Source organism: Thunnus thynnus, chromosome 24 (genome assembly GCF_963924715.1).
Source record: "Thunnus thynnus chromosome 24, fThuThy2.1, whole genome shotgun sequence".
Taxonomy (NCBI): domain Eukaryota; kingdom Metazoa; phylum Chordata; class Actinopteri; order Scombriformes; family Scombridae; genus Thunnus; species Thunnus thynnus.
This window is the reverse complement of record NC_089540.1, coordinates 15,895,017-15,922,341: the sequence shown is the minus strand read 5'-3', so window position 1 is coordinate 15,922,341 and position 27,325 is coordinate 15,895,017. Positions and strand designations below refer to the sequence as shown.

Below are 27,325 nucleotides of genomic sequence, written 5' to 3'. Positions count from 1 at the left end.
GTAGAGAAATGTGTTTTAACAAAAGGCTTTTTACAAAAACTGTCTTGTTTTTATCAAGTTGTTGATTTTTTGATGTGTTACAGATAAACTTTGATGAAGCCGTTGTGTCATCCCTGTATATATATATATATATATATATATATATATATATATATATATATATATATATATATATATATATATATATATATATATATATATATATATATATATATATATATATTTATGTTGGCACAGCTGGATCAGCTCTACAGTCCAAATAATAACAGGGTTGTTTACCACTGTCAGCACAGTTTATTTCAATTGATGTCCTCCAACATCAGATATCAGAATGTGATATATTGGTGTCTGCATGTTACTGCTAAAAATGAGCTGTTTGACAAGCATCGACATATTTATAACCATTAATCCACAGTTTGTAAGTGGACTGTTCAGACACTGAGTGACCAGGAGACATTTCTACTGGCAGCAAGTTCTCATTTTTTAAGTATTTGCATTTATTTTTGTACTTCAGACAGTTGTGACCACTGAGCCCTGGTCAGATGATGATGATGAAGATATTCAATGATGATAGTCATACTATTACTATTACTTTTATCTGAACCCTGGTGTTCATCCTCTTGTGTTGGCACTAAGCTCGCTCTGCTCTCAGTTCATGTAGGTTCACTAATAGACACAGAAACTAAACCAAAATACTTTATTGATGAGAGTTATCCTTCATACAGTACATACTGTATGTGATGGTTTTCTATGCTCCACCTTTTTGTGTGTGTGAACCAGGTGGTGGAATAAGACATGTTTTGCCTTTCATAATACTTTTTCCTCTCACATCCTGATAACAGATGTTGTTGATCAGTGCATGAATTTACTACTCATTCCAAAATGACATATTCATATAAGAGTTTATCTTGTGTGTGCATTTAGTCTGGCTGCTCTACTCTTTCCTGACCATCACAGTGCCAGTGTCAGTACAACCACTATGATCTTGGAGCACAGCTGACGTCACTCAGTCAAGCCCCTACAGACTGGGGTTCCCCTCCCACATTGCACATGTTTGAATATAAATACTACACATGTAATCATGTTTAATTTCCACTGTTCATGTTGGAACATTAATACTTTTATTAATATAAAACCTCGTCTGGGCACCACCTTCCACAAATAACCTTTAGTGTCCGGAGGAAACATTAAAGCTTGAATTTAAGCTTCTTCTCCAAGCAGTGACCTCTGTTTACTGTTGCTCAAAGAAATCACACAACATCTTAGGATAAATGAAAACATTATTTATTTTTATTTATTCAAAGCTAAACGTCTTGACACACAATAAAGCATAAAGTAATAAATAAAAATAATGAATGATAATAAAAATAAAACAATATTGTTGAGAAATAGTGGCTTGAAGTGTGACTCCAGGCTAACGTATCACAATGGGGAATGCGGAGAGAAAACTAATTCAACTTCTCTAAAGGAGTTATCTTCTAATTTTAACATTATTCAACATCAACCCTGAATCACAAAGCCATGTTTCGACTTTTTCCACTAATATGAGGGTAGTACATCAATTGTCTCATCTAACTCTTGGCAAAAAACAAATAAATGAATTTCCAAAAATATGAAATTATATTCCTTTAAGTGTAACATAGAGTCTTTTACAGCGTAGATCAGGTCTGCTGAAGATGCAAAAAGGGGAAATTTCTCTACAGGCTAGCATACAATTCACCATCTTGTAGGAATAACATTACCAGTGATAAATGAATAATTCATGAATATTTCGTTGGGTTTAAATGGAGCAGTTCTTTCAAGGAAATTCCTCTGGGCATCAACAGCTACTTTAAACTCACCACAACTAACTAAACTCTGATAGCGGTCTCTATTTCACACACAATTAGTTCCAAATTGCATAATTCTTTCCAGACAACTTTAAAGAAATTTAACTTTGTGATTTTTTTCTCTTATCACAATATTTAAAGCATAACTCAACCTTCAAAGTCCAGCTCGTAGTAGTTTCTGTTCACTGTGAAGGGCATTTTGCTCTTGGGGTTTTTCTGGTACTTCCTCTCGATTTCATCACTGTTTACTGAACATTCAGTTGTGCCCCTCTGCAGAAAAAAGGCCATTCAAATCATAATAATGCTGAAATGTATTTATTATTCAGAGACGAATAAAGTTTCTCAGCTAGATATGAAGTCCACTCTGCAGATAACTTACCTTGTATATGAACTCATACCATGTCCCATTGTCTCCCTCAAACTGCCATTGTGGTTTGGTGCCTGCTTGATGAAATAGAGCAAGATGAAACATTTAAAAACACTAACAGTGATTATTATTTTATTTTTAAGGGGCATTAAAGCTGCACTAATCTATATTTTTATATGAATAATGTATCAAATGACTGTGTGATGTGAAAGATATCGATCATAATGACAAACCTATAAAGAATTCTGCAGTTACTCTCAGCTCTAGAGCTTTTTTTGCCTCTTTTAGTTCATTGTTGTTTTTTCTTAAAAGCTCTGATAAACCTTCTATATGCTACCTGCCCAGCAGGTACTGTAACAGCAGACAAAGTTAGTGACGACTCAGTGAATAAAGTGGAACATTTAGCTGAATATTTTTCTCATTAGTTGGTGGAGACCAAAAGAAAAGTTAAATAGAGAGTGAATATTGTATTTACAATCACTAACAACAGCAGATAATCCATACAGCAGCTTTAAGTAATCTAACTTAACATTTATCAGCTCTGTACTGCTGAACAACATTCAGGTACAGCAACACTGCTGCCTGCTGTAAAATGAATTAAGAATGTAATACTGTAGTTATTTTGCTTCATAAATAAGAGTCTAAAACCTCTAAATGTTTATTTCATTAACTTCTGTTCTTTTTATCCAATGGACAAGCCTCTTATATAACCCATTCCCTTTCCAAACCTTTATTTTTACAATAGGAAGGATTTTTCCTATTTTCCCATAATCACCTCCGGGGTGTTTCAGCCGACAGTTGGATCCGTTGGGACAGTTTCCTTTCAGGGCGAACTCGCAAACATGTCTGTAGTGGCAACTGTCACCTTTCCAACAGCCACCTTCATTGTAATTCCTGCAAGGCTTCCTCTACACACACAGATACAACTTAATAAAAATATAGAAGTTTTCTTTTATCAGTGGAAAGATAAAAAGTTTGTATAAATACTGTATTAAAGTGGGTTTAATCTCCACTTCTCATGACTCAGCATCTTCTCTGTCCAGAAACACACCTGATCGTTGGTTTCTACATGAGAAGGAGACAAAGAAGAAAACATATCACATGTTCAGATGTTTGGTAGATATTTAACAAAGATGATGGAGGTGTTGATATCTTCAGATATAACTTAAAAGCTCTTTAGCCTGGCTTTAGATTAAGAATGATTTATAGACATTATTTACTTTACTATTTTATTCACTTATTTTATTGTATTAATGCTGTAAAATTATATTGTCTTTTTATTTCATTATTATTAATATTATATATTTTTTATCTCACATTAATTTTATTTATCTTTGTTTTTTTCATTGTTTTTTCTTTGATCTAGTTTTTATTTCACTCTATTTCATTATTATTATAACTTTAAATCTATTTTATTTTATTACATGTTAATAATTTTTTTTTCTTGTGTGCATTATTCTCAATTGTTTTTACTGTTCACTGTCTGCCTTAAGGCCTTAATATACTCCCAAGCAGACGCGTATACAGAGAGCACTTTTTGTAAAGTGAGACATTGTGATTTAACATTGAAAATAAACTTCTTTATTTGGCCTTCAATAGATTACAACTGGTTACAATAATATTTCTCTCACCAGTTTCATTGCTGGGATCTGGTGACTCAGCAGTTTCCAGGTCCTGGGTGGATGTTTCAGGGACATCTGGACTTGTTGTTGACCTCTCTGTCAAACGATAAAGGAACTATCATGACTACAATACACCTGTAACAGTCATGCAATCTCTTGTTCATGACTGTTCATAAATTATTAAAATAGTTAAAGAAAATGTATTTGTTTTACACTTCAGGAGGATTTATAGTTGTGCCAAGTGAATACAGCATGAAGCAAGTTGAAGAAAGTCTCAGTTATCTTCTTTTTTAGTAGTCGTGGTCATATCACACTTTAAAAGTAGGTGACTGGTTCAGCGTCTGTGGTGTTGCCACTACAGGTGAGGACACAGTAGGTCATCTCAGACTCACACGATAAGGAGATGGTGGGTTTAGAGACAGGAGCTGATAGACAATCAAACAAAAACATTTCCTTTGAATTTAGGGCCGTTTTTTATAAACTAAGACAAACTTCATACACAATTCCTCCACTTACAGATAACCAGGAGTTGAGTCTTGCTGGTGACTTTGTTGTTGATCTCTACTGTGTAGCTGCCGCTGTCGTCTGGAGTCAGTCCTGTGATCGTCAGCGCTCCAGTTAAAGTGTTCAGTATACAACGATCTGCAAAATGCACAATTTTAGCTTCTAAACAGGGATTTTGTTGGTCACTTATGAGTGGGCAGCTGGAGAAATATGCACTTTAAAACACTAAACAGATGATTTTCATACATAAAAAGTCTAGTTTTGATTTCCCACAGAAAAGCAAGTGAATCCCTTTTTTATAACCTGAATTCTTTTCATTTATCCATTGACAATTATGTAATTAAGGTATTTAATTGGGTTTTACAGAGATAATGAATTAATAAATCTTTGGATTGCAACATCCTCAGATATTTAGGGATAATCTGCACAATTTAAGGGCTTGTTGACCAAAACACATGAAAGTGAACCTTATTTAACAGTATATTTTTAATGGGCCTTAACATTTTAATAAAGGTGAAAATTCAGGGTCTGCAGTAATTGTATTTCAAATTTAATGGGTTATACTCCTTAAAATAAACTCAATTCATGCAGAAAACACATTCAAAACCCCTCGATTATAATATAATCCATTAATTTAGCCAAAATATCTGGGATAAACTCATTAAATACTGCAAGAGAATTCCTAAAAATATAATTAATGTCCAACTGAAAAATATTTCAGACTCCCAATTTAAACCAAAATTTCAACCTAAATGTATCAAAAACTTCAAACTAATGTATAAAATCATTGATCTCTGGCTACCAAACACCTTGATTTAGATTAAAGTGGTACCTTTGAAGTGTTGGTAGGAGAAAGTCCTGCCTCTGTACCACCCCACAGCAATAATGGGTCCATGTTTCTACACTATGCTCTTGATGGGATTCACCACAGAGGCTGGTGTGAGATCAGCTTTGTCACCTATTTTCCTGTAGAGTGGTTCTGCTGTAAAATAAAATAAATTAAAAACAAGTGAATGCAAGTTTCTCTGTTTAAAGTCGAGATGAAATGAAAAATGCCTTTTAAACCCTTTTAGATCACATCCCCGGTCATATTGTGCACCTATTTAACAATATATACCAAATAAATAAATTAATAAATAAAAATCATTTTTTTTGTATTCTTGTATCAAAATCCAATCAATTTCTTCCTGTAAAACAAAATATGATGTGTGCTTATGCAGCCTTGAACCAACCAGTTTAAACAGATATTATAATGACATCCACCCATCAATCTTCAACTTTTAGCATCACAGAGCTAAGATTCATTATGACATGCCCACCTTTCAATGTTAAATAAATAACATTCACTTACATAGAAACTGAGTCTCTCCTGATTGAATTACCATTACCACCTTCTGTATTTCCATCTTCAGGTTCCTTTATTATATAATTAATGCTCTGACCTGTAACTAAACCTGTGCAAGTATTTGTGGTCATGGATCTATAACAAGCCATTCAAAGAGCTGATGAGACCTTTTACCAAAAGGTAGGCGACTCTGAAATAACAATAATAATAATAATAAACTGACTTCATGGAAACTATACCTCTGCTATAATTAAATAAGTTTGCAAGAAAAGTGTGCTACACAGAAATGTTCAAATTAAATAAGAACAGCAAAAATAATTATGATTATTATGATAAGCTAATGTATGTTATGATTTGGGGATGATAACAAGGCCGATGACTGATGCAGTAAGAAAACAATGTTTTGTTGATGTGCAATCAGAGATATCAGAAACATAGATGAGAGAACAGTGCAACGTCAACAACAGCACAAGCAGCACTTCTATGTGGAAGTAATAGGCATGTGATTAACAAGTGCAGATATTCTACAGTATTTGTATTTATCTCTTATCTGGATTAAACAAGTGGCATGTTCATATCAGCAGCAGCTGTAATAATTATAACCCAACAGCTACAGATTGTTTGGGGAAGGGGTGAGGACTGATGGGGCCCCAGACAGAAGATCCCACGGGGCCCATCTGACCAACTTTTGTTGGCATTATGTTCCCCAGAACACCTGTTAAATAATCAGATATTAATCAAAAAGCATTTATGGAATCTAAACATTTTTATTTTGACACATTTATATTAACAGCGAAAATCAAATGTAATAAACTCCTAAAAACACATAGTTTAATGTTAACGAAATAAGATGAAATAAGAAATGTAAACAATTTAAAAGTATAAAGTAAAAAAGTAAACAAATAAATATAAATAACAAGTGCAAATGAATTCAAAGCTAACTCTAAATGTTCTTTCTCTTCCCACAGTATGACATCAGCGCTCATCAACATCTAGCTTAAACATTTTTCACACTAATGTTAGCAGAAAAAACATATATAATAATCTTCTTATCTGACTACTTAACAGTAATAAATACATTTAGTTATGGATGGTGGTGTTGCTGTTGCTAAAGTGCTGGAGATGGTGGAAGTTGATGGACCTGAAAAAATAACGCGGAACATTTTGTCATGATGATTTTTAGAAAAGCATGACGTATCTCATCAACACCATTAGGATGCAATGAACTCACATTCATCAGGATCAGGACCTGGAGGGGGACTGGTTCCCTGTTTTTGTTGATAGGAACTTCACCAATGTTCCCGTGGAGAGATAAGAAATGGCTACTCTATGATACTAAGCAGCAATATTCACAAAGTATATTCAGAATGAGTTCATAGGAATTCCTGAAATTAATCTTAAATATTTCTTATGGCCTTATTAATTTATATTATCCTGTCATATCATATTTTTGATTAATTTCATTTGATTTACTTAACTTTAATCAGTTTCACAGGCTGGCTTCACAAGCCTTTCCAAAGCTAAAACTATTTCTTTAGTTTACATTAGATTGTAATCAGTCTCATGTAATCTCAAGGTAAATAGCTAACAAGCTAAACTCTGTTAGCTCGCTAGATAGCATTAGTCAAGTTCTTACCAACTCCTAAAACGTTAGCTAGCTAGCTTGCATGTTACATGACATCATATATCTTTGCTAACTAACTTTTTGGCTTCCCATTTACTATTATCAATCATCATTTATCATCATTCATTATTATATGCTCCACTTACCACTGTCCTGCTTTCTTTTCTCTTCTTTCTCTTTCTTCACTCCCGGACGGATAATTCCTCTATTTCACTCTATTTTGCGTAACGTTAGTAAACGCAAACAGTAGTCACCTGGATGTGACGCTGCTCACAGAAACGCCGATGAGATGGGCCCTTAGGTTGAGTTTCCTAGTACTGGTTGTCAATGAAGTGATTCCCATTAAATGAGACAGTGACAGACAGAGCCAAACACCCGCCCCACAGCAAGGTGGAAGCCGGTGAGGCGGCAGACATTTTGGCGTGGCATCTGTGGTGGCCAGTCAGATTGTAGGGGTGGCACTGGCTACCCCGGCCACCCCTTTAAAACTGCGCATTTAAATGACAATTCCTGTGCTTTGTTAGATCAGATTGAGGGCTTCCCTGAATGAGTTGGAATGATATCAGCACAGAAATTAATGAAACTGCATTCATGATCCTTGCAGATACACTGCAGCAACTGAAGCTGCAGGCTGACCAATCAGAGGCTTTAACCACAACATGCACGTCGCGCACACAGCGGCAGCTGCTGCACACACACATACACACACATACACTGTAATAACTTTCTGTAAAAATACGGCCAAATCCTAACAGTAAAGTACTGTTCTTTCTAAATACGGTAAAACACTGTAAATTTTGATGCTTTCTGAAGCCGAAGCCAAAACCAAGAACAGACATTAACAGTAGGCTACTGTAAGATTTGATGGTAAAATACAGTATTTTCATTTTCGCTGCTGCAGTAATGGAGGGGCAGAAGCCACATGCGACCATCGACATCATATAATCATTGTTCATCCTCCTTTGTGGAATTAAACCAAAAGATCAGTAACATCTTACTGAGAAAACAGAATTCTCTATTTAAATAGATTCTCCCTCTCCTGCTGGACTGACCATGAGAACAAGCAATAAACCACTTCTGATTCATGTATTGATTAGTTTTAGTTGATCACACAAGTGTCAAGTCTATGAAATGTTAGAAATTAATGAAAAAGGCCCGTCACTAGTTCCCAGAGTTGACAGCCATGTTTATTTAGTCTGAGTAGAGTCCAAAAGATATTCAACTGACACAAGCGGTGGAAGAAGTGCTCAGATCCTTTACTTAAGTACACTATACAGTAATACTCCATTACAAGTAAAAGTCCTGCATGACAAATCCTACTTAAGTAAAAGTACATAAGTATTATAAGCTTGATGTAGTTAAAGTATTGCAGTAAAAGTACATACGTATTATGAGCTTGATGTAGTTAAAGTATTGCAGTAAAAGTACATAAGTATTATGAGCTTGATGTAGTTAAAGTATTGCAGTAAAAGTACATAAGTATTATGAGCTTGATGTAGTTAAAGTATTGCAGTTAAAGTACATAAGTATTATGAGCTTGATGTAGTTAAAGTATTGCAGTAAAAGTAGTGGTTTGGTCCCTCTGACTGATATATTATTATATATGACATCATTAGATTATTAATAGTGAAGCATCAGTGTTAGAGCAGCATGTTACTGTTGTAGCTGCTGGAGGTGGAGCTAGTTTCAACTACTTTATATACAGTTAGCTAGTTTAGTCCAGTGGTTCCCAACCTAGGGGCTGGGGCCCCTCCAAAGGGTCAGGAGATAAATCTGAGGGGTCGTGAGATGATTAATGGGAGAGGAAAGAAGAAAAAACAAAGTTCTGATACACAAAGCTGAACACTGAATTTATAAAAAATGGGGAAAAATTAGAACAAGAGGTTAACACATTTTTCATCGAAGGTTGAGATAACATTAAAAAAAAAAAAGATAAAATCTTTCCCACAAATGAACCACTTGGAGACATAAAAACTTGGATGAAAACCAATTAGCATTATTATACAATCTTTGTATCGCTGAAGCTTTCAAACTATGATCAAGCAATGAAAGACATTCAACCTAAACCACCATTTTCATGTGTATAATATAAGTAATTATATATTATACAAATATACAAATAATTCCAAGTAAGACTACAATAGTGAGAAATGATTCAGGAGTCAATATAGTGCACCACTGTCAATCTATGTAACCTTGCTGTCGAGACTTTATACACATTTATACATTACATATACTATATGTGAGTGAATAGTTGGTAAAAGGTTTTGCTTTCTTATAAATCAAACATTTGTAGTGTATCATGATTTATTTACTCATACAGAATGTGTGGAGTTGCTGTTATGTGAAACCACATAGAGAGATATTTCCTAATCCAGTTTATTCTGACAAGCAACTCAAAATCTAAAGCTTTTAAAACACCTTTTAACTAGCTGGGATTTTAAATATAGTAGGTTTTATTTCTCCACATGAAATTAAAATTTATAGAACATTTTATTGTCTTTGGGGTCATAATAATAAAGATGTTATAATAGAATATTTCAACTTTCTCCCCTTATTCTTACAGTATACATGGAGTGAGTAGTGATGTAATATAAAATGATTCTGTAGTGGGAGCATTATTTGATAGAGGATGTTGGTCTATTAAAATACGCTGCCCCTGAAATCTTAAATAAAGATGTTTAGTTATAATAGAATATCAAAATATGATCCCCATATTCTTACAGTACACTTACCTCTGTTTGTAACCAAAAAACATAAATAAAGATGTCATACTGTGAGAACAAGGCAAGTTTATTTGTACAGCACATTTCAAAAACAAGGCAATTCAAAGTTTTTTTTTTACATAGAACATAAAAAGCATCAAGAAAAGAAACAAAACACAAGTGCTGACATCATCATCAGCAGCAGCAGCAGCAGCAGCTTGTAACAACATTTAAAAACCTGAGACATTTTACATTATAGGAATAAAACTGTTCTCTTCCAGGGACCATTTTTTACAATTTACAAATTTCATTTAGCAGACGCTTTAATCCAAAGCGACGTACATCTGAGAGCTGATACAACACAAACAAGGATCTAGTCAGGAGAGAACAACACCAGTTAAGTACCATGAAACTAAGTTTGAGTCCAATAGGATGTAGATGCCAACAGGCAGTGCACAGAGGAAATACATAGAGTGCATAGAAGCAGATTTTTTGTTTAATTGTTTTGTTTTCTCTCTTCCTTCAGTCCATCAAGTGCAGAGGTGTTTGTGAAAGAGCTGGGTCTTCAGTCTTTTCTTAAAGATTGAGGGACTCTGCAGATTGAACAGAGTTTGGTAACTCGTTCCACCACCGAGGAACTACAGAAGACAAGAGTCTAGTAGTGACTTAGAGCCCTGTTGTGGTACCAGGCACCTTTCATTGGCAGAGCGTAGTGAGCAGGAGGGAGTGTAGACCTGAATGAGAGAGTTCAGGTAGGTGGGAGCTGTTTAAGTTGGTGTTTTATAAGCGAGTGTCAAAGTTTTAAATTTGATGCTGGCAGCAACTGGGAGCCAGTGGAGGGACATGAACAGCAGGGTGACGTGTGCTGTTTTGGGCTGGTTGAAAACCAGACGTGCCGCCGCGTTCTGGATCATCTGCAGAAGTTTTTACCTCCACAATCAATAACTTGTTTCTTCTCTTTGGCATGTTAGCAGTTTAAAATGTTCCTCAGACCTCAGAACTTCCTGTAGAAGCCAGTAATCATCTGACCCTCATAAACTGGATATGTACTGTATTTAATTTGGCTCTGGTGAAGGTTGGATGATTCTTGTTACTCTAAGCTTTCTTAAGAAGTTCACTTAGAAGTATGAAAAAAAACAGTAAGTATAAAAAAAATTTCAAGTAAGGATTGATCAAAGAATAAATTATATCTGATCAAATGTTTAGGCTGTAACACACAACAACATGAGTTTCCATTTGTAAACTGTTTAGTTTCTGGGCTGTTTTAACACATCCTGCATAGTCGAGTGTATTTCTCTACAATAAAAAAATTACATCTTTACAGTGACACTGAGTCTTAATATTGTGCCACCAAATGCTCATGTTGGTATTGATATTATGAGTTCAAAGGCATCACAAACTAACTAAAGTTTCTTCTTTTCTTTTTTAGACTTAAATCTAAGTTAAAGACACTAAAAACTAAACTACAGCTCATGAAAGAGACAATGAAACAGAGCAAAATGTAAAATCAAGACATCTGGGTGAACAAAAACACAATAACTGCCAACTTAATAAATTAATTTATAGATGCACAACCACAAACCTCCACCTGGCTGCAGGTATTTCACACAGTCCTGCTCACAGCTGTCAGCATTTAACCCTGCTTGTAGTCACATCTGTTGGGAAGGATCAGCCCAAAGCAGTTACAACAAACAGACAACAAATCTGTTGTTTGGTATAATCCTGCAGGGTTTTTTTTAGTAAAAACAAACCCAAAGTACTTCAGCTTTGGGCCTCATCTTCTGGATCTGCTGTCTGTTCATCCATCAGCAGCGTGTTTCAGCGTTATCAGGAATCATTGGTGACTCCTCTGTAAAATGATAAAAGAACTATCAGAATTACAATACATCTAATACATGCAGGTCACACAGAGTTTTAGTTTACTGCTGTTGCTGCTGTAACTTTTGGCATCATTCTGACTGGATTCAATAATGTTTCTCTCACCAGTTTCATTACTGGGGTCTTGGGTCACAACAGATATCGGGTCCTGGGTGGATGGGTTTTCAACAGGTGGAAGCATTTCTGACATCTCTGTGAAATAAATAAAGAATTGTCACAACCATGATGCATCTATCACACAGTGAATCCATATTAGAAGTTTTTTAACTGCTGCTATTCAAACAAATGTTGGTCAGATATGTCTTTGTCAGTATTTAGTTGCAAATAAATCTATTTGTCAGAATACATGTTTTAATTTTATCTGTTAAAACTAACAGCAGTATGATTGATGACTGTAAAACTTCATTTGTTTGTTAGGAAAACATCACATAACTAAATCATCAAGTAACAATGTGTCCAATTAGACTTTTTAAATAAAAACATGATGACGCTTTTATGCATCCCTTAGTGATCCCCAATGGAAAAAGCACAAAAAACACACACATGCGTGTGTTACAATGCGAAAATCTAAATGTTTTAATCCAGTTTATTGTTGTTTTGTTGTTTGTCCCTCTTGTCTTGTCCTGTGTCATGTGTCTTCATGTTCATCACCCATTTTGCTCTATCAATTTTTTAAAAAGCACAAAACACTGCGTCTCTTCTGGAAAAAAAAATAGTTGTTATAATTGTTTTGTCAAATTTTGTTTATTTATTGGTATGATTAATTACATGATCTATCTTGTTGTATTGTTACTGACTTATAATTTGACTGTGGAACTGCTATGTATGTGTAAAAATGTGTCTGTCATTCCCCTGCTCTGCTTTATAAATAGAAAATAATAATCTGTCACAGTGCAAGAAGAGATCCTGTGTCCTGTAATTTCATTTATCTTAGATTTGAGGGACACATCAGCAACATCACTAAAGTAGTTTTCTTCCACCTCTGACACATTGTCCAAGTTCACCCATTTCTAACACAGTCAGATGCAGAAATTCTCATTCATGGTCATTCAGGTCTTGTATTCTGTACTATTAAAAAGATCCAACAAGTCCAAAATGCAGCTGTTACAATTCTTCTGATTCACTGGTTTACGGTTTCATTCAAGTCAAACTACAAACTGCTACCTATTACCTCCTGACCTGTCAAAACTTCTCAGACCTCACATTCCCCCACGAACACTCACATCACAGGATGCAGGTTATCTCATTATTCCAAAGATTACACCATTCACATTTTATTTAAGTAATAACTTTTTGGGCGTCCTATGCTTTTATTGATTAGTATCAGTGAAGAGATGACAGAAAATGAGGGACGGGGGGAGAGAGAGATGGAGAACAACAATCAATAAAGGTCCCTAATCAAACATGAATCAGGGACGTTGTGGTTCATGGTCGACGCTTCACCTCTTAAATCCAATTTTTGCCACTCCTATAACTGAATAGTATCATGTATGTTTAATATAATGTATGTTGTTCTTATTTTCTCTTTCTGTTATTGTCTTCTTTCTTTGTTGTGATTTGACACTAAAAATAAACTAATTATTGTCATATTTCCATTAAATACATTGAGAGTTTCCAGGTCCTGGGTGGATGTTTTATGGACCTCAGAAATTGTTGAGATCAGTATTAAATGATAAAAGAATTGTCACAACCACAATACATCTGTCAGACAGTCAAACTTCTAGTTTACTGCAGTTATAACAGTTTAAGAAAAAAAAAGATGTTCTTACCCGTATCCAACCTTTCTAGGTGCTCTGTGAAATAAAGAATTGTTACAACCATGATGCATATCACACAGTGAATCCATATTAGAAGTTTTTTAACTGCTGCTATTCAAACAAATGTTGGTCAGATATGTCTTTGTCAGTATTTATGTGCAAATAAATCTATTTGTCAGAATTCATGTTTTAATTTTATCTGTTAAAACTAACAGCAGTATGATTGATGACTGTAAAACTTCATTTGTCTGTTAGGAAAACATCACATTACTAAATCAACAACAACTAACAATGTGTCCAATTTGAGACTTTTTGATTTAATTGATTTTTAAAATTCAGCAATTTAAAAAAAAGTACATTGAATGCATTTGAAACACTGCTTTTTGCTTGTAAAAGTTTAGATATTAATTACTTTTAAGTGCTGGATGCATGAAAACAGAACATTATTTAAAATATTGTCATGTAAAATACTCTAAAATTATTAAAGACAAATAGGTGACCAATGAGAAAATGTTCTATCTTACCTTTCCAGTTCCTTTCAGTAGCTTCTCCTGTATAGAAGATGAATAAGTGTGTGTTAACTCACTGCAATTCTTCATTAATCATGTTTTGTTTCATATTTAGGTGTCATGAGTTACATTTTCTTTTGTGAATGTCAAACTTGTGCAACATGGGTATTAATAATACATTTGTAACATTCATAACTGCTCTTTTATCTGGTGGTTTTGTTTAGTTGAGAAAGTTGTAGAGATTAAATACCTGAATTAATTACAGATGTTGAAGGTGGCCTTTACAAACACAGGTTCTCATTAACAAATATAACAATATTAATAGTATTAACAGAGTGGACAATATGTGTAGAGTCATGAGAGATGGGTTTTCCTAATACTCTGACAATGTTCTCAGAGGTGAGGAAGAATCAGCCAAAGAAAATGTAATGAGTCATACGTTTTAGTTTAGTGACAACACACAGTCTCTGCAGTACAGCTGAAGACTCGCCTGGTCTTGACCTTTTAAATATCGAACCTTCAAGACTTTTTTATGGCTTCAAAGACTTCAGGCATACAGATACAGAAAGGCAGACTGTCTCTGGTGCCTTTCAGTGTGTTTATCAATGAACCTCTACTTTACATTTTCAGCTCTGATAAGGAAGTTGTCTTCTGATGTTGCCACTAAGCAGAAGAGATAAAGAAGACCTGTAATTTAATTTACATTTAGAGAGAGATGGAGAACAACAATCAATAAAGGTTCCTAATCAAACATGAATCAGGGACGTTGTGGTTCATGGTCAACGCTTCACCTCTTAAATCCAATTTTTGCCACTCCTATAACTGAATACTATCATGTATGTTTAATATAATGTATGTTGTTATTATTTTCTCTTTCTGTAATTGTCTTCTTTCTTTTTTTGTGATTTGACACTAAAAAATAAACAAATTAGTGTCCTATTTCCATTAAATAGATTGAGAGTTTCCAGGTCCTGGGTGGATGTTTTATGAACCTCAGAAATTGTTGAGATCAGTATTAAATGATAAAAGAATTGTCACAACCACAATACATCTGTCAGACAGTCAAACTTCTAGTTTACTGCAGTTATAACAGTTTAAGAAAAAAAAAAGTTGTTCTTACTCTTTCTCCTCCTTTCTAGATACTCTGTGAAATGAATAAAGAATTGTCACAACCATGATGCATCTATCACACAGTGAATCCATATTAGAAGTTTTTTAACTGCTGCTATTCAAACAAATGTTGGTCAGATATGTCTTTGTCAGTATTTAGTTGCAAATAAATCTATTTGTCAGAATACATGTTTTCATTTTATCTGTTAAAACTAACAGCAGTATGATTGATGACTGTAAAACTTCATTTGTCTGTTAGGAAAACATCACATTACTAAATCAACAACAACTAACAATGTGTCCAATTTGAGACTTTTTTAATTAATTGATTTTTAAAATTCAGCAATTTAAAAAAAAGTACATTGAATGCATTTGAAACACTGGTTTTTGCTTGTAAAGGTTTATATATTAATTAATTTTAAGTGCTGGATGCATGAAAACAGAACATTATTTAAAATATTGTCATGTTCAATACTCTAAAATTATTAAAGACAAATAGGTGACCAATATGAAAATGTTCTATCTTACCTTGCCATTTCCTTTCAGCAGCTTTTCCTGTATTGAGGATGAATAAGTGTGTGTTAACTCACTGCAATTCTTCATTAATCATGTTTTGTTTCATATTTAGGTTTTATAAGTTACATTTTCTTTTGTGAATGTCAAACTTGTGCAACATGGGTATTAATAATACATTTGTAACATTCATAACTGCTCTTTTATCTGGTGGTTTTGTTTAGTTGAGGAAGTTGTAGAGATTAAATACCTGAATTAATTACAGATGTTGAAGGTGGCCTTTACAAACACAGCTTCTCATTAACAAATATAACAATATTAATAGTATTAACAGAGTGGACAATATGTGTAGAGTCATGAGAGATGGGTTTTCCTAATACTCTGACAATGTTGTCAGAGGTGAGGAAGAATCAGCCAAAGAAAATGTAATGAGTCATACGTTTTAGTTTAGTGACAACACACAGTCTCTGCAGTACAGCTGAAGACTCGCCTGGTCTTGACCTTTTAAATATCGAACCTTCAAGGCTTTTTTATGGCTTCAAAGACTTCAGACATACAGATACAGAAAGGCAGACTGTCTCTGGTGCCTTTCAGTGTGTTAATCAATGAACCTCTACTTTACATTTTCAGCTCTGATTAGGAAGTTGTCTTCTGATGTTGCCACTAAGCAGAAGAGATAAAGAAGTCCTGTAATTTCATTTACATTCAGAGAGAGATGGAGAACAACAATCAATAAAGGTTCCTAATCAAACATGAATCAGGGACGTTGTGGTTCATGGTCGACGCTTCACCTCTTAAATCCAATTTTTGTCACTCCTATAACTGAATAGTATCATGTATGTTTAATATAATGTATGTTGTTATTATTTTCTCTGTCTGTAATTGTCTTCTTTCTTTGTTGTGATTTGACACTAAAAAATAAACTAATTATTGTCATATTTGCATTAAATAGATTGAGAGTTTCCAGGTCCTGGGTGGATGTTTTATGGACCTCAGAAATTGTTGAGATCAGTATTAAATGATAAAAGAATTGTCACAACCACAATACATCTGTCAGACAGTCAAACTTCTAGTTTACTGCAGTTATAACGGTTCAAGAAAAAGAGTTGTTCTTACCCAGATCCCTCCTTTTTAGGAACTCTGTGAAATAAATAAAGAATTGTCACAACCATGATGCATCTATCACACAGTGAATCCATATTAGAAGTTTTTTTAACTGCTGCTATTCAAACAAATGTTGGTCAGATATGTCTTTGTCAGTATTTAGTTGCAAATAAATCTATTTGTCAGAATACATGTTTTCATTTTATCTGTTAAAACTAACAGCAGTATGATTGATGACTGTAAAACTTCATTTGTCTGTTAGGAAAACATCACATTACTAAATCAACAACAACTAACAATGTGTCCAATTTGAGATTTTTCTATTTCATTGATTTTTAAAATTCAGTAATTAAAAAAATAAAGTACATTGAATGCATTTGAAACACTGGTTTTTGCTTGTAAAAGTTTAGATATTAATTAATTTTAAGTGCTGGATGCATGAAAACAGAACATTATTTAAAATATTGTCATGTTAAATACTCTAAAATTATTAAAGACAAATAGGTGACCAATGTGAAAATGTTCTATCTTACCTTGCCATCTCCTTTCAGCAGCTTCTCCTGTATTGAAAATGAATAAGTGTGTGTTAACTCACTGGAATTCTTCATTAATCATGTTTTGTTTCATAATTAGGTTTTATAAGTTACATTTTCTTTTGTGAATGTCAAACTTGTGCAACATGGGTATTAATAATACATTTGTAACATTCATAACTGCTCTTATCTGGTGGTTTTGTTTAGTTGAGAAAGTTGTAGAGATTAAATACCTGAATTAATTACAGATGTTGAAGGTGGCCTTTACAAACACAGCTTCTCATTAACAAATATAACAATATTAATAGTATTAACAGAGTGGACAATATGTGTAGAGTCATGAGAGATGGGTTTTCCTAATACTCTGACAATGTTGTCAGAGGTGAGGAAGAATCAGCCAAAGAAAATGTAATGAGTCATACGTTTTAGTTTAGTGACAACACACAGTCTCTGCAGTACAGCTGAAGACTCGCCTGGTCTTGATCTTTTAAATATCGAACCTTCAAGGCTTTTTTATGGCTTCAAAGACTTCAGACATACAGATACAGAAAGGCAGACTGTCTCTGGTGCCTTTCAGTGTGTTAATCAATGAACCTCTACTTTACATTTTCAGCTCTGATTAGGAAGTTGTCTTCTGATGTTGCCACTAAACACAAGAGATAAAGAAGTCCTGTAATTTCATTTACATTCAGAGAGAGATGGAGAACAACAATCAATAAAGGTCTCTAATCAAACATGAATCAGGGACGTTGTGGTTCATGGTCGACGCTTCACCTCTTAAATCCAATTTTTGCCACTCCTATAACTGAATAGTATCATGTATGTTTAATATAATGTATGTTGTTATTATTTTCTCTTTCTGTAATCGTCTTCTTTCTTTTTTGTGATTTGACACTAAAAAATAAACTAATTATTGTCATATTTGCATTAAATAGATTGAGAGTTTCCAGGTCCTGGGTGGATGTTTTATGGACCTCAGAAATTGTTGAGATCAGTATTAAATGATAAAAGAATTGTCACAACCACAATACATCTGTCAGACAGTCAAACTTCTAGTTTACTGCAGTTATAACAGTTCAAGAAAAAAGAAATTAGTTGTTCTTACCCTCTCTCCTCCTTGCAAAATACTCTGTGAAATAAATAAAGAATTGTCACAACCATGATGCATCTATCACACAGTGAATCCATATTAGAAGTTTTTTAACTGCTGCTATTCAAACAAATGTTGGTCGGATATGTCTTTGTCAGTATTTAGTTGCAAATAAATCTATTTGTAAGAATACATGTTTTCATTTTATCTGTTAAAACTAACAGCAGTATGATTGATGACTGTAAAACTTCATTTGTCTGAAAACATCACATTACTAAATCAACAACAACTAACAATGTGTCCAGTATGAGACTTTTTTTCAATTGATGTGGAAAACTTTTATGCATCCCTTAGTGATCTACGAAATTGAAAAAGCACAAAACACACACACATGTGTGTATTACAATAAGAAAATCTAAAAGTTTTAATCCAGTTTTTTGTTGGTGTTTTGTTGTCTGTCCCTCTCGTCTTGTCCTGTGTCATGTGTCTTCATGTTCATCACTCATTTTGCACCATCAATTTTTTAAAAAGCACAAAAAACAGCTACTTTTCTGAAAATTGTTTATGTTTCCTCAAATTTTATTTATTTATTGGTATTATTAGTTATATGATCTATCTTGTTATATTGTCCCCGACTTATAATTTGACTGTGGAACTGCTATGTATGTGTAAAAAATGTGTCTGTCATTCTCCTGCTCTGCTTTATATATAGAAAATAATAATCTGTCACAGTGCAAGAAGAGATAAAGAAGTCCTGTAATTTCATTTATCTTAGATTTGAGGGACACATCAGCAACATCATTAAAGTAGTTTTCTTCCACCTCTGACACATCGTCCAAGTTCACCCATTTCTAACACAGTCAGATGCAGAAATTCTCATTCATGGTCATTCAGGTCTTGTATTCTGTACTATTAAAAAGGTCCAACAAGTCCAAAATGCAGCTGCTACAATTCTTCTGATTCACTGGTTTACGGTTTCATTCAAGTCAAACTACAAACTGCTACCTATTACCTCCTGACCTGTCAAAACTTCTCAGACCTCACATTCCCCCACGTACACTCACATCACAGGATGCAGGTTATCTCATTATTCCAAAGAATCATTCAGATTTTATTTAAGTAATACACTTTTGGGCGTTCTATGCTTTTATTGATTAGTATCAATGAGGAGATGACAGAAAATGAGGGACGGGGGGAGAGAGAGATGGAGAACAACAATCAATAAAGGTTCCTAATCAAACATGAATCAGGGACGTTGTGGTTCATGGTCGACGCTTCACCTCTTAAATCCAATTTTTGCCACTCCTATAACTGAATAGTATCATGTATGTTTAATATAATGTATGTTGTTATTATTTTCTCTTTCTGTAATTGTCTTCTTTCTTTTTTTGTGATTTGACACTAAAAAATAAACTAATTATTGTCATATTTCCATCAAATAGATTGAGAGTTTCCAGGTCCTGGGTGGATGTTTTATTGATCTCAGAAATTGTTGAGATCAGTATTAAATGATAAAAGAATTGTCACAACCACAATACATCTGTCAGACAGTGAAACTTCTGGTTTACTGCAGTTATAACAGTTCAAGAAAAAACATTAGTTGTTCTTACCCGTATCCAACCTTTCTAGGAACTCTGTGAAATAAATAAAGAATTGTCACAACCATGATGCATCTATCACACAGTGAATCCATATTAGAAGTTTTTTAACTGCTGCTATTCAAACAAATGTTGGTCAGATATGTCTTTGTCAGTATTTAGTTGTAAATAAATCTATTTGTCAGAATACATGTTTTAATTTTATCTGTTAAAACTAACATCAGTGTGATTGATGACTGTAAAACTTCATTTGTCTGTTAGGAAAACATCACATTACTAAATCAACAACAACTAACAATGTGTCCAATTTGAGACTTTTTATTTCATTGATTTTTAAAATTCAGCAATTAAAAAAAAGTACATTGAATGCATTTGTTTTTGCTTGTAAAAGTCTGGATATTAATTACTTTTAAAGTGCTGGATGCATGAAAACAGAACATTATTTAAAATATTGTCATGTTAAATACTCTAAAATTATTAAAGACTAATAGGTCCAATGTGAAAATGTTCTATCTTACCTTGCCATCTCCTTTCAGCAGCTTCTCCTGTATTGAAGATAAATAAGGGTGTGTTAACTCACTGGAATTCTTCATTAATCATGTTTTGTTTCATAATTAGGTTTTATAAGTTACATTTTCTTTTGTGAATGTCAAACTTGTGCAACATGGGTATTAATAACACATTTGTAACATTCATAACTGCTCTTTTATCTGGTGGTTTTGTTTAGTTGAGAAAGTTGTAGAGATTAAATACCTGAATTAATTACAGATGTTGAAGGTGGCCTTTACAAACACAGGTTCTCATTAACAAATATAACAATATTAATAGTATTAACTGAGTGGACAATATGTGTAGAGTCATGAGAGATGGCTTTTCCTAATACTCTGACAATGTTGTCAGAGGTGAGGAAGAATCAGCCAAAGAAAATGTAATGAGTCATACGTTTTAGTTTAGTGACAACACACAGTCTCTGCAGTACAGCTGAAGACTTGCCTGGTCAGGTTATCTCATTATTCCAAAGAATCATTCAGATTTTATTTAAGTAATACACTTTTGGGCGTTCTATGCTTTTATTGATTAGTATCAATGAGGAGATGAGAGAAAATGAGGGACGGAGGGAGAGAGAGATGGAGAACAACAATCAATAAAGGTTCCTAATCAAACATGAATCAGGGACGTTGTGGTTCTTGGTCGACGCTTCACCTCTTAAATCCAATTTTCGCCACTCCTATAACTGAATAGTATCATGTATGTTTAATATAATGTATGTTGTTATTATTTTCTCTTTCTGTAATTGTCTTCTTCCTTTTTTTGTGAGCTGACATTAAGAAAATAAACTAATTATTGTCATATTTCCATTAAATACATTGAGAGTTTCCAGGTCCTGGGTGGATGTTTTATGGACCTCAGACATTGTTGAGATCAGTATTAAATGATAAAAGAATTGTCACAACCACAATACATCTGTCAGACAGTCAAACTTCTAGTTTACTGCAGTTATAACGGTTCAAGAAAAAAAGTTGTTCTTACCCTCTCTCCTCCATTCAAGATGCTCTGTGAAATAAATAAAGAATTGTCACAACCATGATGCATCTATCACACAGTGAATCCATATTAGAAGTTTTTTAACTGCTGCTATTCAAACAAATGTTGGTCAGATATGTCTTTGTCAGTATTAAGTTGCAATTAAATCCATTTGTCAGAATATATGTTTTAATTTTCTGTTAAAACTAACAGCAGTATGATTGATGACTAAAACTTCATTTGTCTGTTAGGAAAACATCACATTACTAAATCAACAACAACAATGTGTCTGATTTCACTTTTTTTTCAATTGATGTGGAAAACTTTTATGCATCCTTTAGTGATCTACGAAATTGAGAAAGCACAAAAAACACACACGTGTGAGTATTACAATAAGAAAATCTAAAAGTTTTAAGCCAGTTTTTTTGTTGTTGTTTTGTTGTTTGTCCCTCTTGTCTTGTTCTCTGTCATGTGTCTTCATGTGAATGACTCATTTTGCAATATCATTTTTTTAAAAAGTATAAAAAATGGCTACTTTTCTGGAAAAAAATGTTATGTTTTGTCAAATTTCATTCATTTATTGGTATTATTAGTTACATGATTTATCTTATGTTGTTACTGACCTATAATTTGACTGAGGAACTTCTATGTATGTGTAGAAATGTGTCTGTCATTCCCCTGCTCTGCTTTATGAATAGAAATTCACTAGCAAGGACCACACCATCATCAAAATGCGTTTGGATGATTTAATAAGGAAAACAATTGATGTGCATAGTTCTTCTGGTTGCTGGCCGTGTTGTGGGGAAGCCTATGGGGAATCCGCCGTAGCACCCGGGCAACAGCGGACGCCCAAAAACCTCCAGTTACTTAAGATAAGATTGAGCAGATCTGAGATTTTTGAGATCTGAATGGGTGTAGCGACGATACGTTTGGGAGGAACAATGGCCATGAATTGTATGAAGGCTGAAGTGGCGGCTCTGATCCTGAAGGAGTGTCTGGCGAAATGAACGGGAGAAATGCCAGACAAGTAGATTATGTGGCAGATGAACCCCCAACATTACCCCATGAGCAAGCACTTGGCGATGGTGGCGAAGAAAAATTCCCCGTTAACGGGAAGAAACCTCGATCAGAACTGGGCTCTAGGTGGGCGGCCATCTGCATTGACCAGTTGGGTTGAGAGAGAGTGAGAAGGTGTCATCTTAGACATAAGATAAGTCTGAAAAGCGGGCATGGCAGCTTGGGTCAGAGTGAAGAGTTGAGGCAGTGAATTCGGAGCATATGAGCAAACTGAGGAATGCAAGTGAGAACATGACTTCTAAATTATGAGCAACGTGAGTAATGCAATATCTGGAGTAGATGGTGTGGATGCTGACTGACAGCAAGTTGGCAGTAAGAGGAAGGCAGCAAGAATTTTTAGCTCACTCTTGGCGTAAAAGTTCTCTGAGGAGTGAAATTAAATGAGAATGATTGGAGATCATGAGATTAGGAGTTTACAGAAGAAGTTGATGCCTCTAAGGTAAACATTGGATGGTAAGTGTATGATGGCCATCACAGAGGGGACGTAGGTAATGAAACTGTCATTGTGATGAGATCGAACGACGGGTAGGTTATACTGTATATGTTGTGAAGCAATGATGCTGAGTAGATCTCATGAGTAGCTGGAGATGTTTTAAAGAATTTTCTGCAACTGTGTGATCTCAGCTGACCATTTAGAGAGAACCATCATCTACCATGGAAACCCCCGAAAACCAGCAGAAAGAACAGCATCTAGTAAGAGCTCATGTTGTCTGGGGCATGTCTGCCATAATTGTTGGGAGTGGGCAGCGGGGGGCGCTGGCATCACGGTGCCAGATGCCCTGACTCGACTTGGCGGCTGCAGTTACTGGAAGGGGGCAGTAGGGGGCGCTGGCATCCCGATGCCAGGTTCCCCTCATAAGGCAGGCTGTTGAGATTGCTGCAGCTGGATGGTGGGGGGCACTGGTATCCTGGTGCCAGGTTCCCCTCATAAGGCTAGCTGCTGAGATTGCCGCTGCTGGATGGCAGGGGGTGCTGGTATCCCAGTGCCAGATGCCCCGACTATAGGCTGCTACTGAGGTTGCTGGAAGTCAGTGGCAGGGGCGCTGGCATCTCGGTGCCAGATGCTCCAATTATAGCCAGCTGCTGAGGTTGCTGGAAGTCAGTGGCAGGGGCGCTGGCATCCCGGTGCCAGATACCCTGACCATAGCCAGCTGTTGAGGTTACTGGAAGTGGGCGACAGGGAGGCGCTGGCATCCCGGTGCCAGGTTCCCCTGATAAGGCTGGCTGTTGAGATTGCTGCAGCTGGATGGTGGGGGGCACTGACATCCCGGTGTCGTTCGCCCTGGATAATGTAAGCTGCTGGTGTTGGTGTTGATAAACTTGCTACCTGGTGCTTGTAATGGCAGAACATTACTCATGTGACTTTAGATCAGTTTTATTAGTAATTGGCAACCAGGTGCGCATAACGATGGAAATTATGAAATTGATGTTACATTAGTTCTATTACTAACTTGCAATGCAGTACATGTAACAGCAGACGATACCAAAATGACGTTGGATTAGTTGTATTAGTAGTTTGCAACCTGGTGCACATAATAGCAGACGTTACTGAAGAGACTTTAGATTAGTTATATTAGTAACTTACATCCTGGTGCATGTAATAGCAGATGATACTGAGAGACATTAGATTAGTTGTATCAACAACTTGCAACCCGGTGCATGTAACAGCAGATGCTACTGAAGTGATATTAGATTAGTTGTATTATTAACTTGCAACCCAGTGCGTGTAATGGTGGTCATTATTAAAGTGACTTTAGATCAATAGTATATTAACTAGCAACCTGATACACATAACAATGGACCTTACTGAGGTGACGTAAATTGGTAACTGGCTACCTGGTGCCAGTAATTATGAATGTTATCAAATGATGTTGTAGTTGGAGTAACTTGCAACCCAGTGCATGTAATGACAGCCATTACTGAAAAGATGTTTTATTAGTTGCATTATTAATTTGCAATCCAGTACGAATAACGATAGAATTTACTGAAGTGACATTAGATTAGTTGTATTAGTGAAAGGCAAGACGGTGCCGGTAATCAGATTTACTAAAGAGGTGAAACGAAATTGATGGAGAATAGAATAAGAAATTGGCAACCCGGTGCCAGTCACAGAAACCCGATAAATGGGGGACAGGATAATAAGAGCCTGGTATCCTGCTGCCAGTAATGACTTAAAATTGATGATGATGCAGGCTGTGGCCGTGGAGGCAGCAGTGGGTCTGTGATGTCATGCTTGCCGACTCTGGCGATGATTGGCTATGGCGATGAACCTGGAAGCGTGATGAGGAGAAGTTGAGGCTGCCTGCTCCCGCGGCTATAACTGTCGTGTCCACGGTCTTTTGGCCCATGCTGACGGAGGTGAGGAGGCCTGAGATCTGCCGGGAAGCAGGGAGTCACATTAGGGGAGCATGTGTGGAGGTGCCCACGAGGCCAGTATGTACACCGTTGAGTGCAGTGGCTCCACTGGGATGCTTGGCTTTGGTCTGACTGCTGTGTTGTGGCTGGAGGAGAGCCGGTTTCAAACAAATCTTCATCCGAATCGCATGTGTGGATTTGCAGTTTGTGATCCATGGTGAGTTGACTTTGATAGAATTTCGACATTTGTCCAAGTTTTTTGGAGTAACGGTTTTGTCCATCAAGAAACGAAACGGCTGATATCTGACGGTAGCTTCATCTTGTATTCTGAGAATTTAGACTGATGTACGTGAAGCGCAGAATACGACAGCAGAAGAAGAGGAGAGGGTTAGGTGGTATTTATAGGACTGTCTTGTCCTGTGTCATGTGTCTTCATGTTAATCACTCATTTTGCATCAATTTTTAAAACAGGACAAAAAACGGCGACTCTTCTGGAAAGAAATGTTATGTTTTGTCAAATTTTATTTATTTATTGGTATTATTAGTTACATGATCTATCTTGTTATATTGTCCCCGACTTATAATTTGACTGTGGAACTGCTATGTATGTGTAAAAATATGTCTGTCATTCCCCTGCTCTGCTTTATAAATAGAAAATAATAATCTGTCACAGTGCAAGAAGAGATAAAGAAGTCCTGTAATTTCATTTATCTTAGATTCAAGGGACACATCAGCAACATCACTAAAGTAGTTTTCTTCCACCTCTGACACATCGTCCAAGTTCACCCATTTCTAACACAGTCAGATACAGAAATTCTCATTCATGGTCATTCAGGTCTTGTATTCTGTACTATTAAAAAAAATACAATAAGTCCAAAATGCAGCTGCTACAATTCTTCTGATAACCAAAGATTTGGAACACGTAACACCGACTCGTTTCACAGTTTCATTCAAGTCAAACTACAAACTGCTACCTATTACCTCTTGACCTGTCAAAACTTCTCAAACCTCACATTCCCCCACGTACACTCACATCACAGGATGTAGGTTATCTCATTATTCCAAAGAACCATTCAGATTTTATTTGAGTAATACACTTTTGGTGTTCTATGATTTTATTGATTAGTATCAATGAGGAGATGACAGAAAATGAGGGACGGGGGGAGAGAGAGATGGAGAACAACAATCAACAAGAGGGCTTCGCGCTTGTCAGTGCTCAGGCCCTAATAAAGGTCCCGAATCAAATATGAACCAGGGATGTTGTGGGTCATGGTCGACGCTTAGCTTCTTAAATCCAATTTTTGCCACTCCTTTAGTTGAATAGCATCATGTATGTTTAATATAATGTATGTTGTCATTATTTTCTCTTTCTGTAATTGTCTTCTTTCTTTTTTTGTGATTTGACACTAAAATAAACTAATTATTGTCATTTTTCCATTAAATATATTGAGTGTTTCCAGGTCCTGGGTGGATGTTTTATGGACCTCAGAAATTGTTGAGATCAGTATTAAATGACAAAAGAATTGTCACAACCACAATACATCTGTCAGACAGTGAAACTTCTAGTTTACTGCAGTTATAACAGTTCAAGAAAAAAATTAGTTGTTCTTACCCTCTCTCCTCCTTTCTAGATGCTCTGTGAAATAAATTAAGAATTGTCACAACCATGATGCATCTATCACACAGTGAATCCATATTAGAAGCTTTTTGCTGCTATTCAAACAAATGTTGGCCAGATATGTCTTTGTCAGTATTTAGTTGCAAATAAATCTATTTGTCAGACTACATGTTTTAATTTTATCTGTTAAAACTAACAGCAGTATCATTGATGACTGTAAAACTTCATTTGTCTGTTAGGAGAACATCACATTACTAAATCAACAACAACTAACAATGTGTCCAATTTGAGATTTTTTTTTTCATTGATTTTTAAAATTCACGGCCAAGTAAATTTTAAAAAAGTACATTGAATGCATTTGAAACACTGGTTTTCGCTTGTAAAAGTTTAGATATTAATTACTTTTAAGTGCTGGATGCATGAAAACAGAACATTATTTTAAATATTGCCATGTTAAATATTCTAAAATTATTAAAGACAAATAGGTGACCAATGAGAAAATGTTCTATCTTACCTTGCCATGTCCTTTCAGCAGCTTCTCCTGTATAGAAGATGAATAAGTGTGTGTTAACTCACTGCAATTCTTCATTAATCATGTTTTGTTTCATATTTAGGTTTTATAAGTTACATTTTCTTTTGTGAATGTCAAACTTGTGCAACATG

The 27,325-nt window shown here is 35.2% G+C and overlaps 2 protein-coding genes and 1 long non-coding RNA gene across 3 annotated transcripts in view; all 3 read right to left on the bottom strand.

The window, feature by feature from the left end:
• Positions 1-1,268: 1,268 nt before the first annotated feature.
• LOC137176732 (uncharacterized) lies at positions 1,269-5,217 on the bottom strand. Its single transcript, XM_067582613.1, has 8 exons — positions 5,193-5,217; positions 4,335-4,460; positions 4,172-4,243; positions 3,828-3,914; positions 3,248-3,261; positions 2,972-3,104; positions 2,209-2,270; positions 1,269-2,099 (listed from the first exon to the last, which is right to left on the bottom strand). Exons 1-8 carry the CDS (start codon positions 5,215-5,217, stop codon positions 1,977-1,979), a joined length of 642 nt encoding a protein of 213 aa, XP_067438714.1. The 3' UTR covers positions 1,269-1,976.
• A 1,560-nt stretch (positions 5,218-6,777) lies between these two features.
• Positions 6,778-6,969, bottom strand: LOC137176971 (uncharacterized). The gene is made up of 2 exons (XR_010925912.1): positions 6,899-6,969; positions 6,778-6,808 (listed from the first exon to the last, which is right to left on the bottom strand). It is a non-coding gene; the product is annotated as an uncharacterized lncRNA (long non-coding RNA).
• Positions 6,970-10,496: 3,527 nt separating this feature from the next.
• Positions 10,497-27,325, bottom strand: part of LOC137177249 (uncharacterized) — a 185,633-nt gene continuing 168,804 nt past the window's right edge. Inside the window, exons 10-11 of the mRNA XM_067583427.1 lie at positions 11,980-12,066; positions 10,497-11,845 (exon numbers count right to left, since the gene is read on the bottom strand). Coding sequence (XP_067439528.1) covers positions 11,802-11,845; positions 11,980-12,066 — 131 coding nt within the window. The 3' untranslated portion in view covers positions 10,497-11,801. The remainder of the gene's footprint in view (positions 11,846-11,979; positions 12,067-27,325) is intronic.

Coding starts and splice junctions, on each gene's coding strand:
- LOC137176732 (XM_067582613.1), bottom strand. CDS start 5,217: ATGGACCCATTATTGCTGTGGGGTG. Junction 3,915..4,171: donor CTGTGTCCTCACCTGTAGTG/GCAACACCACAG, acceptor ATCGTTTGACAG/AGAGGTCAACAACAAGTCCA. Junction 2,100..2,208: donor GGTATGAGTTCATATACAAG/GTAAGTTATCTG, acceptor TTTTTTCTGCAG/AGGGGCACAACTGAATGTTC.